Genomic DNA, 18,636 nt, shown 5'->3' with positions numbered 1-18,636 from the left:
CAGCTCCGTGTCAAGGACAGAATGGAGCTGGAAGGCACTGCGTGAATCCCTGAGCTGACATCACATCCCTGTAGGTTTCTGACGATCCTTTTTCAATGAACACTCATATGATTATGGAAACACCATTCTGAGTCCACGTACAAGTACATGAGAACCAGGTGGGACACGAAGAGGCTCTGACATCCAAAGTCAATCGTCTCCCCGCTCAGACCCTCATCCGATCCTACAAATATGGACATGACGCACAATCCCCCCAGGCCGGGTGAGCTTCTCCCCCTCCCCAGCTGGCGTCCTTGAACTCCAGGAAGATTGCACAGCACAGTGCCTGCACACAGCAGTGCACAATGCATGCAAAGTGGCAAGGAGGAGCCTAAGGAGACAGACAGAGGGAAGCAGCAAGGGGGAGACTGAGAACTATCCAGCCAGAGGCTGTGACTCGGGAAGTGGAATGACGCCCGCCAAGAGAGAAAGGACGCCATCCTTTAAACGATAGAGGCTCAGTTTTCAAAAAACTCGGCTGCTGGTAACAACGTTTTCCTGTTCTCAAACTGTAGTGCCTGCAGGCAATACTCTCAGAGATTCCTGGTCAGTAGGGTCTGGATGAGACCCAGGCATTTATTTTGACAAACACCCCAGTGTGTTCGTTGCAAGAGACGCATATTTCAGGAAGCCCTACCAACGGAGCTGGGCCAACAGACGTTTCATTGTCTGCACCTTTGGGTGGGCTGTGCCTCTGCTCCCCACTCCTCAAGGGGGAGACCAGCCTCTTCCCCATCCATCACCTCTACATCCCCAGGACCCCCACCCAGAGGACCTGCTTAGTCGAGATTTGTCCAACTTTGCTGAGCAAGCCTGTGTCTTTGTCTCCTGCATGATAGATGGGGCAATTATCTGATCAATAAGCACAAGCTGATCTAAGTGTACCTTATTAATTATTTAAGCCATTCATTATTGAAAAGGTCACTACCCATTAGCTATTTAAATGATCATTAACTAGCTGGGTTGCATCTCCTGCAAGGACGTAGCAACAGTAAACCAAGCAGCTACTCTGTGCCAGGCATTTAATCCTCAAGACAAGCCAGGGAGGGATACATTCTTACTCTCCGCTCCTTCCCAGGGATTGGAAAGTTAAGGAGGGTGAAGTAACTCCTGAAATTATGAGCTGGTAAGTGGCACAGCTGGGACTTGAACCCAAGTCAGGTTGCCTGCAAAGCTCATGGACTTGGCAGTGACCACTGTGTCGCAGGTTTGGCACTTCAATCCTATAGCCTGGGCTCCGTGTTGTGAGGTGCTGGGATGATGCTCCCCTGGCTGCAGCTCAGCCCGCACAGAGCATTGGAACCCCTCAGCCCACCCCTGGATCGAGGTATCTGCCCTCAGCCCGGCTCCTGCAGAGCCTGCCTCCCGCCCTCGGCGCTGGCCGGCTGCACAGTGGGTTCCTGCTCCAAAACACTCAGGCCCTCCTCTATTCCTCCAACTGTGCACTGCCCAGGGACACCCCCAGACTGGGACTAGGCAAACATGGCATTCAGAGTAGAGGAGGCCAGGTTGGAATCCACTCCCTGGGCAGGGCTCTGCTGGGGCAGCCACCCTACAACACCCTGAGAGCCCACCTTCCTTGCTGGCTTCCTTCCCTCCCCTGAGCCATCACTGCACAGCCCGCCTGTATTGTGTCACCCCAGATGCTCTCCGGGACTTTGCAGACGCTCACGATGGAACCCAGTTATACGCTGCTTTTCTAACTTCATTCTGAAAAGAACTTCTCCTGAGCCCCTAAGAGGCTGGTTTGTTTCCTTTGACCAGACCATGAGAAGTTGGAAAGCCATCTAATTGCCCCTATTGCCATGGCAGCCAGGAAATTCACAACTCTATGTAATGCTCGGTGACAATTATTCCCACATCAGGTTCTACGTGCAACACACTCACAAGCTGTGCTTCCAAGCTCTGTTTCCACCTCTCACTTTGACCTTCCTGTTCAGGCACATGTCACCATGGGCAACTTAAAATCCTTTTTGGCAAATAAGAGAAGCCAAATAATCATGCATCAACCAGCCAAACACCAGTGATCTGCTATCTTCCAAGCCTGTCAAAGACAAGTGACCCAGGGAGGCCTGGGCCCTGATCGCAGCCACTTACCAGGCAGACGAACTCTGGAAGGTCACCAACGGTGGGCTGTGGGTGTCTCCCTGCAGCGTGTGCACGGCCTGGGGGGCTTGTGGCAGGGAACCCGGGGGAGGCTGGGGCTGCGGGGCTGGCTGCCCCGGCAGAGAGGCCCGGGCAGGGTTCCCCCACCGCCGGGGGTCCTGTTTCATCCACCGTCCATGGATGCCCCACCGCGCCAGGTAAACCTTGCAAATGTCGTAGTTCATCGCCGAGTAATACAAAAGATCCAGGACCAGCAGAATCAGCACAAAAAAGCCGTAGATCCACACTCCCAACAAGGCGGTGTAATTGCTGGGGAGAAGCAGAGAGAGAGACTGAGAGAGGAGATGGCAGCCACGCTGCCCCAGAACGGTGGGGGTGGGGGAGGAGTCCTGGCGCCCTCTCCTCACGCCCACCCTCCTCGGCCTCGGCCTCTTCCCACCTGCTCTGCTTGCCTCCTCCCAGATCCCTGGAGTCCACTGTCTTGGGCCCTGCCCCCACCCGAGCATCTACCCAGAACCCCAAGTCCTTGGACCCTGATCCTGGGGGCCCCCACTGTTAAGCCTTTGACCAGACCATGAAAACTTGGAAAGCCATCCAATTTCTCCCTTTGGAAGGAATTCTCAGTTGGGCATTTGGGGCTCCCAGGATGTGGTGGCCCCTACCTTCACCCTTATGCCCCACCCCACACTGGTGCTACTCCTGGACTTGCCAGCTGTCTCTTGTGGGGGCCCCGGCTTGCCTACCCTCCTGGCCTTGGCTTATGCTGTTCCCACCACCTGGGGTGCCCCTGCTGCTCTCCTCACTGCCCCCCACACTGCCAGCTCCTCCCCATCTTATTGGGCCCAGGGCAAATGCAGGAAGTCTGTTGTCTTAGGACAAACTGACCCAAGCTCCAGACTGTAACCCCAGCCCTCCGCATCAACATAGGCCACCTCACACCCCCACGTGCTGTGTGGAACTCAGCCAGGGCACTCCTCCCCCGCCCCCCACCCCCCCACCACCAGCTCCCTTCCATCCTGCTCCGTCTTTCTCTCTCGCAGAACCCAGCTGTCAGCTCAGCTGCCCTCCCCACACCCCACACGGCAGTCACTAGTCCTGTCCGTCCAGTCAGTCACCCTCCCCCACTAAGTCCTCTTGGCCAGGCACCACCAGACTGTATGCTGATGGGGGTCTCAGGGCCCCCTGACATCGTTTTTCTTATTCTTTCACCCAACATTTCCCCACCAAGGACTGCTCCGCCCTCCAGAAGCAGAAATGATGGAGGGTTTTAAGCTGCAAAAGCTCACAGCCCCTTTGTGAAGCCTGGCTCCCCGGCCAAGCTGTGTCTTCACTGAGCAATGTGCTTTGCTTGCTCCCACACCAGGCCTTTGCACAAGCTGTGCCTTCTGCCTGGGCTGCCTGTTCTGTTTCCACAACTCCTTCCTCTCCTGCCTGACTCCCACTGGGCCGTCTTGGAGACCACTTCCCGCAGGCAGCCTTCCAGACATGCTGCCCTTCTTACACAGAGTCAGGCAGAGTCTGCCCCACAGAAGGGCAGAGTCAGGCCCCTCCTTAGGGCAAAACCTCCCTCAAGCCCAGCGCCCACCATCTGGGGCCACGCTGTCCGTTCAGTGTATGTCCCCGCGCCCAGGCCAGGCCAGCGTCTCCCCTTGCACCCTGGGCTTGCCGCTGTGGCTGGGGCTGCTGTGCTCCACACAGGGCTCCCCAGGGACTGTGGCTGCGTAAAGGAACCGATTTATTCATCACTCAGATACCACCTCCGTCTGCTCCCTGCTGCAGGCACCTGTTCAGGGGGGAGGGTGCTGGCGGGGGGTGGGGAGACCGCACGCCCCTGAGAGGCAGAGAGAGTGCCCAGCCTCTCTGCCCACATCCCTCAGGGAGGGACCCGACCCAGCTCTCGCCAGACGGGCCCCTCCCTGTCCTGGGTCCCCATAGCAGGTCCCTCTAGGCCCTATCTGGAGCTGGGGAGCACGGGCCTGGAGCCAGGAGGTCTGGTTCGTCCTCTGCTGTGTGGCCTGGAGGAATCCCTGCACCTCTCTGGGCCTGGAGGAGGTGGTGTGGAATCCCTCCTGGCCTCAGTGTCTAGACTCTGGATCTTCCTGGCTTGGTTCACCCCCGAGCCCGGCCTTGGCCTCAGCAGTTAGCTGGCGGCTGCTTCCCCCATTCTGCCCGCTCCCCCAGCCCCCTACCAGGCTGGGCTCACCTCTGCCTGGAAGGCCTTCCTCCCCTTCACTGGTGGCCCCTTGAGGGGGAGGCCTCGGCATGCGTGTCCTGAGCACTAGCACGGAGCAGGCACTGCAGGTGCTCGGGGCTTAGTATCCGCTTGAGGAAGAAGGAACCTGACAATACTGTATCACAGCTGCTCTCACTCCTTCCGACAGCTCCACCTGTAGCCACCACCTCCATGAGGCTTGCAGCCGTCTCCGTCTCCCGGGCTTGTTTAGGCTAAGGTGTGAATGATTGACTGACAGCCTTATTTCAAGGGAAAGCTAGATTTGTCTGGAGACCTCTGGATGTGGAATTCCTCCCAGGGAATAGAGGCCAGCACCCGTCTGGCACGCTGAGGCAGGAGTCCTAGAGTAGAGGTCCACAAGGACAGAAGAAGCTCCAGCCCCCGACCCACTGCTTTCCCCAGCACCCTCTCTGCAGCCTCCCCCGAGCCCCCACAGATTTACCCTAAGCATCAAGCTTTTCTTCAGTGGTTGCCATGGCAGCAACCACAGGGGCTAAGGGAGGCATGTGGGAACGGGGCCCAAGGGCACCTTTTTAGCTTTGGGCCCATGAAGTGGAGTTCATTATACTCACTGTCCCTTAATGCAAGCCTGCCCACAGGCTCTGTCCTGCGCCTCTTCCTGCCCTGCTGGTAACGTGTTTGGCCATGTGATACTCTTCGGCCAAGAAAACATGAGCAGAAGTGTCATGGATGCTCCAGAGTGGGAGTCACCCTTTCCTTTCACCACCTCTCTTTTCTCTCTGCTGTGGGGACATCCTACCACAGATGGAAACTGCTCGATCAGCCTGGGACACAGAATGCACCATAAACAGACCCACAGGTGACCTGAGAGGGACATGGAGTGTGAGCCAAAAATAAGTCTTTGTGTCTCGAGCCCCAGGGATCTGGGGCTGCTCGTTATGTCAGCATAACTGAGCCTGGATGACTGATACACCTGCCTCAAACCCTGCTCTGCTACTTGTGTGCTGTGTGACTACAGGCAAGTTTTCACCCTCTCTGATCCTCAGCTCTGGGTAATGGGGCTAGCAGGACCTTCTTTATAGATAACACCTCTACGTAGACGAAAGGTGTTGGTGTGAGGCCCCTCACATTACTTTAAGTGCTCATAAATGTTTATTTGTCTCCTGTTGCTGGCTTGGGGGAATGTATTCAGATTAGGAAACACCATGGATGCTAGAACCTCCTCAGTCTTTACAAGGCTGCCAGTATTTGTATAGGTTGTATGTCTAACAGGACTTGATGGGATTGGCCAACTGACAAGAACATCCTGGAACTTCTGACCCCACTCAGGGACTGGCCTCAGAGCCTGACACGTGCTGGATGGTGATGGAAGGCTTGCAGGACCGTGCCCATGTGGGGTCTTCAGGCCCCAGGGCACGGGGTCTTCAGGCCCGGCCAATTGCCACTTGCTGGCCATCAGCGTGGCTGAAACACTTCTGGGCAATGGAAAGGACAGCTCTCCCCAGAAAAGGGCGAGGTTTTGTGTACAGATGGGGAAGAGTGACAACCCATCCCCTTCACCCTGAGGCCTTTGAGGATTCTTTGTAGTCCTAGAAGCCTCTCCCACGCGCCCACCCCCAGAAGCCCATCTGCCTAGTGAAGGAACACCCATGAATTGAACAAGACTCCATTCCACGCCACCTCTGCCAGAGAGACATTCCCTGTCCCCAGAGAGAGCTGACCGCTGACCCTTCATGCCCTATCCCACCCGTGCCCAGAGCAGATGCTCCCACTGCTTGTGTAGGGCCCTGGGTGTGGCTGCTGTGTGGCCAGCATCCCACCTGGAACCTGGCATGGGAAGGTGTGCAGTACACTTCTCCTGAACACCCAGGGCCCCTCTGCCTGAGAGGCTGGAGGTGGCCCGTCACCACGGCATTAGGCTTGGCCGGGCTGCACCCCTCATTCTGCCTGCCTTTCCTCCAGGCAGCCAGAACCAAAACGAACCATTCTGTCCTCCAGAAAAACACAAATAAATAAGTCGTCAGAAGTACTTTCCTCTTCCCTATCACAAATCCCACCTCCTGGCTGATTCACTGGCGGGGAGGGCAAGGTGGGCAGGCCCCAGGAGGTTTTTGCTACTAATGGACCTGTGCATCTTCGTAAGGCCCTGGCCAGGGTCGTGGCTGCCCTGCTCCATGTAGACGGGCTGCTGGTGGGCACTAACTGCGATGTTGGAACATGTGGCCTCTTGGCTGAGATGTGGCTCATCCCCCACCATCAGACAAGTCCTGGCTTTCTAGATGCACAAGGGCGGGGGTGGGGGTTGGCAGAGCCCAGTGGCCAGAGCAAAGGCCCAGGCATCCCTCAGGTCTCCATTATAGCTGGAACAGGTGACAGCACCAGCCTGGGCCCAGGCCCTTCTTTCTTTCTCTCAAAGTAGCTGTGAGGATTGATGACACAATACAGTTGTCTCACCAGGGAGGCACACGCCTCCCTCATGGGGCACCAGGAGCATTGTGACAGGACGGCCTGGTTGACGGACAGGCTCACCGCACAACTGGGCAGGCTCCGTTTCACCCTGGGTCTCCATCCACGTCTGCGGAAAGGAGGTGGCAGGGGGAGGGGTGCTCGGTGGAGAACAATGAAGGAGTTCTCCCTCCAGAGCGGGGCGATCCTGCACCCACACTTGGCAGCATCAGGAGATGGTTGGTTGTCAGAGCCGAGGTGCTGGGGACGAGGTGCTCCTGGAGCCTAGTGGGTGGGGCCAGGGATGCTCAAGCAGCCTCCACAGAGGACGATCCCCACTCTCGGCCTCTCCTACTCAGACCTGCCTCCTCCAGACCTGGGCTGGCTCTTGGCTCCACCACTGACCGGCTGCCTCAATCCGGTAAGTTACTCAACCTCTCCAAGCCTCATCTTCCTCATGTGTCGGATGGGCTGAGGATGGGTTGCCAGGTGACTTCAGAGGAACAGAGTTGAGCCCAGAGCCTGCCACATGCGGCACGCTCTGTAATGCCGCCTGAATTTCAAGAGTAAGAACTGAGCTAAACCTCTGATCTTCAGTAATCTGTTCCTCCCTGAGGGAAGGCCTTTATTTTGTGGTCCATCTCTTCATGAGAAGCAGCCAGGACCCACTGCGCTGAAAGGACAGAGTGTTCTGTGTGGAATCCTGTGTAAATGTGCAGATTATAGAAATCTGGGGGCTTCAAAACGAGGATCCCAGACACCAGTTGCCAGAGCCTTGGAGAGTCTGGCTGTCTGGCCAAGCCTCTGTCTTCTGTCTGGCTTGCTGCCGGCAACTACACTTGGGGACCTGACCCCAGTACTGGCACCACCCTCCACCCTCAGGGAATCAGTCTTTGGTCTTATAAAAGGCTTGGGTCAGATTCGGCATGATTCCAGCCCTTGTGACAGACAGGCCTTGCTTGCTAAACAACTTAACACACAGAATTATTCTAAGGCCTTAGCAGATGGGAAGATCTTCACCCGTGCATTTGAGAAAGGAAGGCTGGGGAGCTGGCCTGACCAAAGGAAAGAAGCGACTTCCACTGAGCTGGCATAGCATGGTGGCAAAGCATTCAAACCCCAACAGCAGACAGTGAGATAGGGGTTCAGACTTTCATCCCACCACTTCCCAGGAGTACAACTAGTCCCTTCAACAGTCACTCAACAAACACTCCTTCCAAGTGGATATTTCCTTATCATGAAAAAAATATATATTCACCCCAAGAATCAGCCTGCGGCTTATTGGGCAAATATATGAAACATCCCCAATAAAGTTAGGAAGACGATAAGAATGCCTGACAATTTTAAAGACTGTGTTAGAGGTACTCGACAACACCATTGGACAAGAAAAAGAAGTGAAGCCTAAAAACTAGAAAGTGGGAGATAGAGGTATTGTTTGCAAATGGCGTAATTAAACCTAAGAGAATGAACTGAAAAAGTATTACAAAGATCAGAAATTTCAGTTAGGTAGCTGCAGACCTTCTAACAGCACCATAAAAAGAAATAAGTAGGAATAAATGCAAAAGATATACAATATCTATAGAAAGAAAACTCCAGAATACGACGAAAGAAAATTTGAACAAATGGAAAGACATACTGTGTTCTTGGATAGGAATATTCAGCATCATGAAAAGTCAATTCTCATTGAATTAATTTATGAAGTCAACGCAATCTCAGTGAAAAATACTAACTGGATTCTTTCTGGCAGACGTACTACACAAGCTAAGTCTAGAGTTCCTATGACAAAAGAGTCAGAGGGAATAGACCAAGAAGACTTTAAAACATATTAAAAGCCACAGGCATAGTAGTGAACCTAGTAAGACGCTAACATATGGATAGACAAACCAATGAATCCATTTAATACTTAATACTCCGTACTTAATACTTTAATACCACGTTTCCCAGAAAATAAGACCTAGCTGGACAATCAGCTCTCATGCGTCTTTTGGAGCAAAAATTAATATAAGACCTCGTAATATATTATGTTATATTATGTTATGGTATATTATATTATGTTATATTATACAAGACCCAGTCTTATAGTAAAATAAGACCGGGTCTTATATTAATTTTTGCTCCAAAAGATGCATTAGAGCTGATTGTTCAGCTAGGTCTTATTTTCAGGGAAACACGGGTAGTTAAATTTAGTATATTATAGGATATGGTAAGTTTACATTTCATATCAGGGAAAAGATGGACAATTCAGTGGATGGTGTTGGGACAACTAGCTACCCATTTGGGAAAAAAAATTTTTTTTTTTATGCCTACCTCAAAATTTACATCCAAATAAATTTCTGACTGATCAAAGATTTGAAGACAAAAAATTAAAACATAAAAGAAGTAAAAAATAACATGAGGGAATTTTTCATGATCTCAGAGTAGGGAAAGACTTTTTTAGTATGATACAAAACCCAGAAGACATAAAAGAAAAACAAAATTAAATACAATTTGGTTATATATCAATTAAAAATTAAGCATGAGAAAAAGCATCACAAATTCAAAGACACACTGGGAAAATATTTGTAACGCATCATATTTCCTTCATATATAAAGAGTTCATGTGAATAAATAATAAAACGGCCAAAAACTCAACAGGAAAATGGCAAAGCTAGCTTACAGTAAAAAACAGCTAGCTTACAGTAAAAAAAATACAAACAGCTCTCAAATATGTGAAAAGATGTTCAGTTTCGCTCAAAATGAGAGAAATTCGTGCTGTTTCGATCTTAGCATATTCCCACTGCTTTTCTGCTGGGAAACTCCTTTCATTACACTCATAGGCCTCTCCCTCAGGACCCTGGTCTCACGTGTTTTAATCACCTGAAGGAAAGGGGCTGCATAGGATTATTCTCTTGGTCAAGAGTGTCAATCAAAATTTGTTGAACAAATAATGAAGGAAGGAGGAACTTGGGTCCCAGGGATTCCTTTTCGCCTGCAAAGTTCCACATACTTGACCTCATTTAACTTTTGCAGCAGCCCTGAGAGGCAGGCATCAGGTGCCCATTTCTCAGATGAGAAGGCTAAAGCTCAGAGGGCAGAACAAAGCCAGAAAACCGGGTCGCCTGAAGACTCTCCCAGACTCCTTCTGGGCCCACCCATCCTTGCAGTGGTTCCCCAGCAGCTGCCCCGGGGGATGGGGTGTCTGGCCGGCCCCCGCCGTGGCAGCGGGGGGTGGCCCCAGGGTGGCACTTACTTGTGCATGTAGCCTTCGGAGCTGGTTGTGAGGTTCGTCTGCATCACCGCCTGGAACTCTGTCTCGTTGCAGCAGTATTTGAAAACCGTGTTGTTATGGTGACAGCAGAGGATGAAGGTTTTGTTGTCTGAGAGCCGGGGACAGTGGAAGCCAAAGTGGTAGCGGCCTTTGTGGTCCGTGTATGGCTCACAGACCCGGAAATGTGCGGACAAGACTAGAAAACAGAGTCGCCGGCTCAGTGGAGGCCCTCACCAAGCCCAGCTGCCCGAGACCCTCACCCATCTACGAGTGCCAGAGGCAGGGTCTGGTGGGTCTGTTTTAAGGCTCTGCTTGTCTCTTCTCTCTCTGGGGCGTGAGGGTCCAATGCAAGCCTCACTTCTGCCAGGAAGCCCTCTCTGGGCTCCCACCACCTTCCAGGCCTTCCTTGACCACAGCCCTGCTTATACGGTGTCCCCCAGACTAGGGCTCCTTGGGGGCAGGGCAAATCTAAAGCGTCCTGCAGCTCTGCACACAGCAGGCACTCAACTAGAAAACATTACCTAACTGCGCACCTACTATGTGTCTCACAGGCTCTATCTCATTTGATCCACTTGGCTACCCTAGCAGGCAGGTCTGGGATCCCATTTTACAGATGGAGAAACTGAGGCTCAGAGGTCTAAGTGGTGGTGGAGTAGAACTCCATCCCAGGCCTGCCCGCATGTGGGAGCCCTCTCCACGTCTCCATCACTGGTTTTAATAACCTCTGTTGCTGTGTTGACGGGGTGTGAGGGTGGGTGGGGTAGGGGCTGCTGAACAGCCCAGGCTGGCCTGGGTGGCGAGCAGCATGGGTGCAAGAACCGGGTCGCCTTTGTGGAAAAAGGGCATCCCCTCTGTACCTTGGTTTCTACTAAAGCAGTGCCCTAGACCCAGAGGTCTCCAAGGGCCTGTCCTGGTCACCCCCACCTCCTAGTGACAGCTGCCCTCTCCTAGGAGAAAGACCCGTTCAGCCACCGATGCTGATGCCAACCCAGGATGGCATTTACTAGTTGTGCAGCTGGTGATAAACAGGAGAGAAAGCCTGAACAAATAACAATGGAAAAAAACCTGGAGCCGCTGTCTCGGACTTAATTAGTATCTTCATAAAAGGGATCGCTGTATCTAATTTGTATTGCTGAAAAGGGGCCTCTTGGCTGAATACATTTCTCCAACCACAAAGGCACTGGTTTTGCCCAAGCTCCTCCAGCTAGTCGGAAGCTCTCTCTGTGAGAGGTGATTGGAAGGCAGCCAACACAGCTACCGCGTCCGCCCGGGCTGCCCGAGGGGAGTCCCAGCTGGGCCACGCTGGCTGGTGGGTGGCCTGGGTGGCCTCGCGAAATCCTGCGCCCCTGCCCCAAAGTCCAGCACTCTCTCCCACAGGGATGGGTGGGGGGGTGGCTCTGACCACTGCAGGAGAAGGGTCCCAGCATTTCAGGAGTCAGGGCAGCTCCAGGCCCCATTCTCAGCCTTCACCTTGGGAAACAGACTCTTTTCTCGGATGCAGACAAGTATGCCTCAGGGGGTGCACCTTCTCCATTAGTCTCGTGTACACCCATAGGACAGAGGAGAAAACTGAGGCTCAGAGCATCGGTTTCAAAGTGAGGTTCTTGACCTGCCACGTCTGCATCCTCTGAGGACTGGTCAGAAATGCTGGTTCTCGGGCCCCTCAGCAGACTTTCTGAATCAGAAGCGCTGAACAGGGTGTGGGGGGAGTCCTGCAGGGGACCCCAATGGGCATGGGTTTGCAACCCACTGGTCTAGGGGAACGACATGCTGGAGGCGGGAAATGAGCAAGAGAGCATGACGGGGTACCAAGAAAAACAGAGACCGAGAGACAGAGACAAAGGGAGGGAGCGACAGAAAGACAGAGACAGAGGAGAGACAGGGAGAGAGACACATGGAGACAGAGAGTAGGTACATTGCTGGGACCAGGGCTGAGCCAGTCAGGGGTTGCTCGCGGCCACCTTTGCTGTGGGGACTAGGGCGGACTTCTTTGTTGGCCAGGTCTAGTTTGGAGCAGCTGGAGGACTTGGTTTCTGCCCATCTTCATAAACAGGAGAGTGAGAGCCCATCTGCAGCCCCACCTGGGGTCATGGGGATGGCCTAGGAGGCTGGCGGGTGTTGGGAGGTGAGGCCCCAGCGTCACGCTGCCGGGTTAGACTTCTAGCCCCTCACTAGCTGTGTTGTCACCGGCTAGTCAGTTCCCTCTCCAAGCCGCAATTTCCTCGTCAATGCAATGGGATGCCCAGGACATCACCTGACTTTGATTTGCACGGGTAGCGAAGAGAATTCGGTGAGGGCCTTTCCCAGGGCTGGCTGGCAGCCACCGTACACCCCACCGTGTCCGAATCCCCCCGCTGAGCTCTGGGGGCAGGTGTGTAGGGCGCAGCACACAGTAGGTCTCACAGCCCCGAACCATAGCTCCTCACGTGGGGGATGCCAGTGGGGCAGGGAACTAGGGGAACCCCCTGTGAGCACCCAAAACCCTGGGTGGGCTACCACTGGCCCCGGGAAGGGATTACCTGCCCCCCACACCTCCCCTTCCCGCGGAGCACCCAAGGAGGTTCTACCTGCGGAAATCAGCAGCGAGAGGACGGTGAGCACGTTCAAGGACTGCTGGCCACAAATGGTCATCATTCGGCTTGCATCGATCCGTCGAGAGCTGCCTGTTTAACGAGATCCAGGAGAGGCCGGCTGTGGGCTGCCTGGCGGCGGGGACAGTCACTGGTTGTGCTGCCCACAGCAGGGGACGCGGTGCGAGCACGAAAGCGAGTTTGCCAGGAGCAGGAGCCTGGTGTGGAGGATGAAACGCACCATCCAATTTCCTTTCTGGAATGAATGACCTTCCCCCACCAGTCAACTGTCACCTCCTTTTCTTTTCACAGCAAAATGAGACTTAATCAACGGAGGATGGGTGGCTCAGGTGGTAGAAATAACCAGGGGGCGGGTGAGGCCGGTGGGCAGGGCGAGCACACGGGGATGAGAAGGGTTGGCTGGGGAGAGCTCCCACTCCACCCGGGGCTTGCAGGACCCAGGTCCCCCTGCTGTGTCACTAACGGTGACTTCCATTAACCCCTCCACAAGTGGGCGTCGCCCAGGCACCTTCCAGGCATTAGGGAAACAGCAGTGAACCACACAGACATGAAGTAGAACTAAATAGAAACTGCCCCTGCCCCAGTGGCACTCTGGTGAGGAAGGCTGACAGCACGCAAACAAACAGACGAATATTTAAAATGCTCCGGACTCCAGAGGATATAGCCCGAAGAATGGAAAGCAGGAACTCGAACGGATACTTGTCAAGCCGTGTTCACAGCAGCCCCATTCACAAGAGCCAAAAGGTGGGAGTAACCTTGTTGTCCATCACCGGATGAATGGGTGAACCAAAGGATGGTCTAGACACACCACGGAATACGATTCAGACTTAAAAAGGCAGGAAATCCTGTCACTCGCTACAATATAGATGAACCTTGAGGACATTATGCTGAGTGAAATAAACCAGTCAGCAAAGGACAAAGACTGCACGATTCCACTGATCTGAGGTCCCTAGAGCAAATTCATAGAGACAGAAAGTGGAATGAGGTCATCGGGGGCTGGAGGAGGGGAAATGGGGAGTCAGTGTTTAATGGGGACGGTTCCAATTTGGGAAAATGGAAGGAATTTTGGGGATAGTGATGGTGATGGTTGCACAATGTGAATTACTTAATTCACTGAACTGTGACTTACAAATAGTTAAAACGGTAAATTTTATGTAAAGTGTATTTCACCATAAGAAAAAAAAGCTATGAGGGAAATAAAGCAAAGCGTATGGGGGGTCGGGGGCATGGGAGCTGCTTTAGATGGGGTGGTCGGGCTGGCCTCACTGTGTAGGTGACAGCTGAGCAGACTTGGGTGAGACGGGAGCCAGAGGTGTGGCTCCTTGGAGGAGTGCCACAGACCAGACAGCAGCCAGTGCAAAGGCCCTGAGGTAGCAACACCGGAAGGCCAGTGGGGGAGGGGTAGAGACGCACCATGGGGAAGAACTTGCTGCGCACTGAGTCTGTGCCAGGCTCTGGGACCAATGAGGCTCTGCACACCACCCTCGAACCTCATGGCACCCCGTTATGGTGTGCGAATTGTGTTCGCCCAAAATTCATTTGTTGAAGTCCTAACCCCCAGTAACTCAGGATAGAACCTTATTTGGAATTAGGATTGTTGAACATGTAGTTAGTTAAGAAGGAGTCAGCCCTGTGGACACCTTGATCTCGGATTGTGGCCTCCAGGCTGTGAGAGAACATATTTCCGTCGGGTAAGCCCCCGTCTGTGGCTCTCTGTTCCGGCAGCCCCAGGACACTGCCATAAACCCTCACATGAGGCTGCTGGGAGCTACACTGAGGCGTAGAGGGTGCTCACGTGGGAGCAGGAGCTGGTCCTAGAGAGCGTGCCCCTGCCTCGGTGGAGACCCTAGTGGGCCCTCCTGGCCAGGCTGCCCCCATCTGCAGAGCAGGTTTCTGTGCGTCCTCTGCCCTCTCCATCCTGGTTCTGGTGTCAGGGCCGCCCTGTCCCCCACTTGGTGAGGCTCTCCACTGCCCCCCAACCTGCCATGATCCGAGAGGTACACACACAGCAGAAGTTGGCTGCCAGAGAACATGGTTTTGGAAGAGAAGTGTGGGCAGGGCCGTGTGTAGCCCACAGGAGTGGGCCTCTAACATAGCCCAGACTGTCCTGGGGCACCTGTTCAGGCCTGGCCTCGGAGGCCACCAACAAGCTGACTTGTCCTGGCCCTCAAGAGTCATCAGCCTGGTCCGGGGTAGTACAGGAACAACAGCCAGGCCCTAGGCAGCTCTGAATCCTGCTTTTTGGCAGGCAGAGCAGGAAGCCACCAGACGCTGGTGGCTTCAGAGAGAAGAGACAGGGCCACACTCAAGGCCAGGCTCAGGATTCCACCCTGGCCCTGCTCTCGGGGACTCCGTCTTATCACCTGCACAACGGATAGCATGGTGGCACCAAGGGTACCAGGACCCATTCTCCTGAAGTTTTGCCCAAGGATAACGCGCAACGCCTTAGCCCGTGATTACTCGTGATGGCGGCTCAGCCCCGGGAGGGCCCCCATCTCTCAAGCAGGCCTCTCTGCTCCCACCCAGAAGCCAGCTCAGCCCCACGGGCTGTAAACTGCTTAATTGCTCTGAGCCTGGGCATCCTCCTGGCCTCCCTCAGGGCCCTCCTGGGAGGATGAAGGAGATTAAAGCATTTGAAAGTGCTTAGGAAAGGATTTCTACAGGGGAACCTAGGGATTGGCCCTGGAAAATGCACTGTGCAGTGGTGGGGAGTAAGAAGTCCCCTGAGATGACTCCCTCGCCCCTGTGGCCCCATGCTATACATGGGGAAGCAGAGGCCCACGGAGGGCAGAGATGGGTCTCCAGACTCCAGGCTCTTCTGGTCTCTGTAGGATGGGGCTGCCCCACTTTTGGAGCCGAGGCTCAGGTCTGAGAGGTGGTGGGTTTGTTGACTGAATGCTGGGGCCAGGGAAGTCAACCAGGGAAGTACCCAGCCTTGCCTTCTGCTGCTTCCACTCCCTACAAATCCCTGCATATGTTGGGGTAAGGGGGAGAGGGCACAGCTGTCACTCACACCTGGGGTGCCCTTCCTTCATTCTATGAGTCTAGATTCTGCACCCCTTTAGAAGCTGCTCCAATGCCACCTCCTCCAGGAAGCCTGCCTTGATTCCAACAACTAGAAGAACGGAGGCCTATCATATTCCGTCTCTTCTTTCCTAAATGTGTTCATTAATTTATTCATTCATGATTCTCTCAGCATGCACTCACTCACCCTCACTGTTGAACAGGATCTGGGTTGGGCTCTAGGGACAGAGAGGAAGGGAGCCCCTGCCCTCAAGTGTACTGGGCAAGGATGCCCACCAGCTCTACCTGTGTGATTGGCCCCCATGCCCTCTTCTCCTGGACCATGAGGGTCCTGGGCCAAGGCCTGGCCCACTGGGGCAATGGCCAGGAAGCTTGGGCTCCCGAGACCCAGAGACTGGCTGAGAATCCCAGCCAGCTGACACGGGCCCTGGGCCCATAGGCCAGTCTGGGGGGACTGAAGCCAGAGAGGCCTCAGGGCCTGTTGTGAAGGTTACCCTCACTTGTAGGTGTTCGGGTCCTGCACACCGCAGGTATACCCCACCACGACTCACTGTGGCTGCGTCTGTCCCCCTGTCCAGCGGTGCACTCCTGTGGTCTGCTCAGTCTCCTTGGCCACCATCTCTAGGGCTGCTGGGGTGGGGAGCCTCTGGGTTGGGGGGTGCTGTCCTACCCCCCTCTTCCAGCCCCCGGGGCAGCTCTGGTGCTAGATCTGAAGGCTGACAACATGGTGGAAGGAAAAACCACCGCAGGTCCCCAGAAAGTTACATAAAATTCCATCTCTAACATCCAAGGCAGCAAAGCTTTGAAGCCAGTGCCCTATCCCCGGCTGGGTCAGAAACCCCACGGCCTTGGTGGCCTGTGGCGGTGACCCCCATTAGGTTTTCACAAGAGGGCTTGCTTCAGGGATCACACGACCAATAGCACTGACATTCTCAAGGCCAAAGCCATCACCTCAGCCCCTCCGCAGGGTCTGCAGAGAGGGACCTGGGCTCAGGGACTGAATCAGGAGGACATGTCACGCCGTCAGGTACAACCACCTGGGAGCCCCGGTGACATCTGAGGGAAGCTGCTCCAGCAGCTTCGGGCATAGGTGAGCACCCCCCGCCCAGCCCCCCACTCCCACCCCAGGCCTGGCTGGTGGGTGCTGCAGCCTCAGAGGCTCCTGCCCAGGCTCCCGCTTTCGCCTATCACATGTACTGCAGCTTGTCGCCGTGTTGTTTCAGGTCATCCCCCATCAGCCTGGCAAGGTAGATCATCTTGCAAAGAAGAAAACTGAGGCTCAGAGACGTCAAGTGACTTGCCCAAGGTCATACAGCCACTTAATGGCTCAGACAGGAAGCCAACCCAGCCGCCAAACTCATTCTCCCTCCTGGCACAGTAGGAGTTTTCAGGGTCGCCCAGAAGCCCCCCAGGAAGCCACAGACAGATTATATTTATCATCCAGGTTCTATTTCTTGGAAAATCGGTAAACTGCCTGTATTGGTAGCTCATTGCCAACAATAAAATTCAAATAACTGTAAGAACATTCTGGATGAGTGGGACTGTCCTGAACTCTGAGCGTGTCCACAATGACGAGTCAGGCACGAATCTCTGCGGTCCACTCCCCGGGTCAGCTGGGGACTGCTGTTCCCAGATTTGAGGATTATTTTTAAACACCGAATTTGGCGAGGCTGGAGAGGAGAGGAAGGAGGGCATGTGAAGAGAAACAGAGCTGGGGAAGATGAATTAAACCCCAGCAGGAACAACAACAGATCTGTTTTTGGTCAGCCAGGCTAGGCAGGGGAGGACAGGGCTGGACGAGGATGGGATGGGGGACAGGGTCTCGGTGCTGCGCAGGAGCGGGGTGCCATGGACACCCCAGGCCTGGCGGCCCCTGGCCTAAAACCTGAAGATTCTGCATCCTCTCTCTCGGCATCCGGCCCACCCCTTCTCAACCACCACCCCCCCGGGCGTGGCCACGCACATCACCTCTTGCCTGGACCCAGCCAAGGATGGCACAGCCGGAAAGCTGGGCCCCTGGGCGTGGGCCACACTATGTGGGGCCAAGTCCTGGCCCTACCTTTTGTAACCACCCCATGTGACCTCGGACAAATCTCCTCAGTGTCCTTGGTCCTAGAATGGGAATAAAAACAGTGTCTAATTCCTAGGATCCTGTAACAATTGAATGAAGCAATGCATCAAAGCATTTGCAACAGGACTGGTGCTCACTGGTTCTCAAAAAGTGCCCATGGTGAGTGCTCCTGGCTGCTACTTGTCTCTGCCTCAGGTCCTAGGTGGCCCCCAGGGCCAGCTTTCTGAAGTGCCCCCCTGACCACCTGTCTGCCTCCTCAGGAGTCTTGGCAGCTCCAGGTCCAGGTCCACGCTCACTCCTGAGGCACGTGTGGTCCTGCCCTGGCTGCCGCCTCTCCTCGCTCTGCTCCTGCAGTGGAGCCATCTAGGATCCTTCTCTCCTCCGGACCTTTGCACATGCTGTTCCCCATGCTTAGAACACCCTTCCCTCTGCTGCTTGGGCATTCTTATTATCATTAGTACTAACGTGAGTACATGACTTGGTAATTAGACAAGGGCAGGGCCTTTGGGGCCTCACCTGTGGGTGGCAGGTGCCCAATAGATGGGTCCTGGGGACACAGCAGCTAACGGCTTTTGAGTGCCCGCCCTGGACCGGGGTGTGTGCCGAGCAGAGTTCCCACGCTTCTCCCCACAGCCCAGGCTGCACTATCGCCTCTCCAGGGTGCGGGTGGAGGTGAGCGGCAGAGCCAGGATTCACACCCCGCGCTCTGCCCCTGTGTCCTGTCTACACGGACTGACGAGCGTGTTCACACCCCAGGCAGCACACATGCGCACACACGTGTGAGCACACACCGTTTAACCTCCGGCAAGTTCCCAGTTCCCGGGGCCTGTCCTGGGCAGTGCATACCTAATCCTGAGCCTAAACTTCAGTTTCCAGGACAACGTCCACTTGGAGGTAGTGGAATTGCACCCTGAAACGT

At 54.5% G+C, this 18,636-nt stretch overlaps 1 protein-coding gene across 2 annotated transcripts in view; it reads right to left on the bottom strand.

Moving 5' to 3' along the window:
- The window catches only part of SHISAL1 (shisa like 1), a 69,720-nt gene that overhangs the window by 28,509 nt on the left and 22,575 nt on the right, over positions 1 to 18,636 (bottom strand). The window contains exons 1-4 of one of the 2 annotated variants that reach the window (XM_033118119.1): positions 16,198 to 16,237; positions 12,599 to 12,694; positions 10,014 to 10,227; positions 2,137 to 2,454 (exon numbers count right to left, since the gene is read on the bottom strand). In XM_033118119.1, the coding sequence (XP_032974010.1) occupies positions 2,137 to 2,454; positions 10,014 to 10,227; positions 12,599 to 12,665 (599 nt within the window). In that variant the 5' untranslated portion in view covers positions 12,666 to 12,694; positions 16,198 to 16,237. Of the gene's footprint in view, positions 1 to 2,136; positions 2,455 to 10,013; positions 10,228 to 12,598; positions 12,695 to 16,197; positions 16,238 to 18,636 lie in introns of those variants that run through there. The other variant, XM_033118118.1, reaches the window with a different exon arrangement.

This window comes from Rhinolophus ferrumequinum, chromosome 10, assembly GCF_004115265.2.
Source record: "Rhinolophus ferrumequinum isolate MPI-CBG mRhiFer1 chromosome 10, mRhiFer1_v1.p, whole genome shotgun sequence".
In the NCBI taxonomy this organism is placed as follows: Eukaryota; Metazoa; Chordata; class Mammalia; order Chiroptera; family Rhinolophidae; genus Rhinolophus; species Rhinolophus ferrumequinum.
The sequence above is the reverse complement of the archived record's forward strand: the minus strand, read 5'-3'. Positions and strand labels throughout refer to the sequence as shown.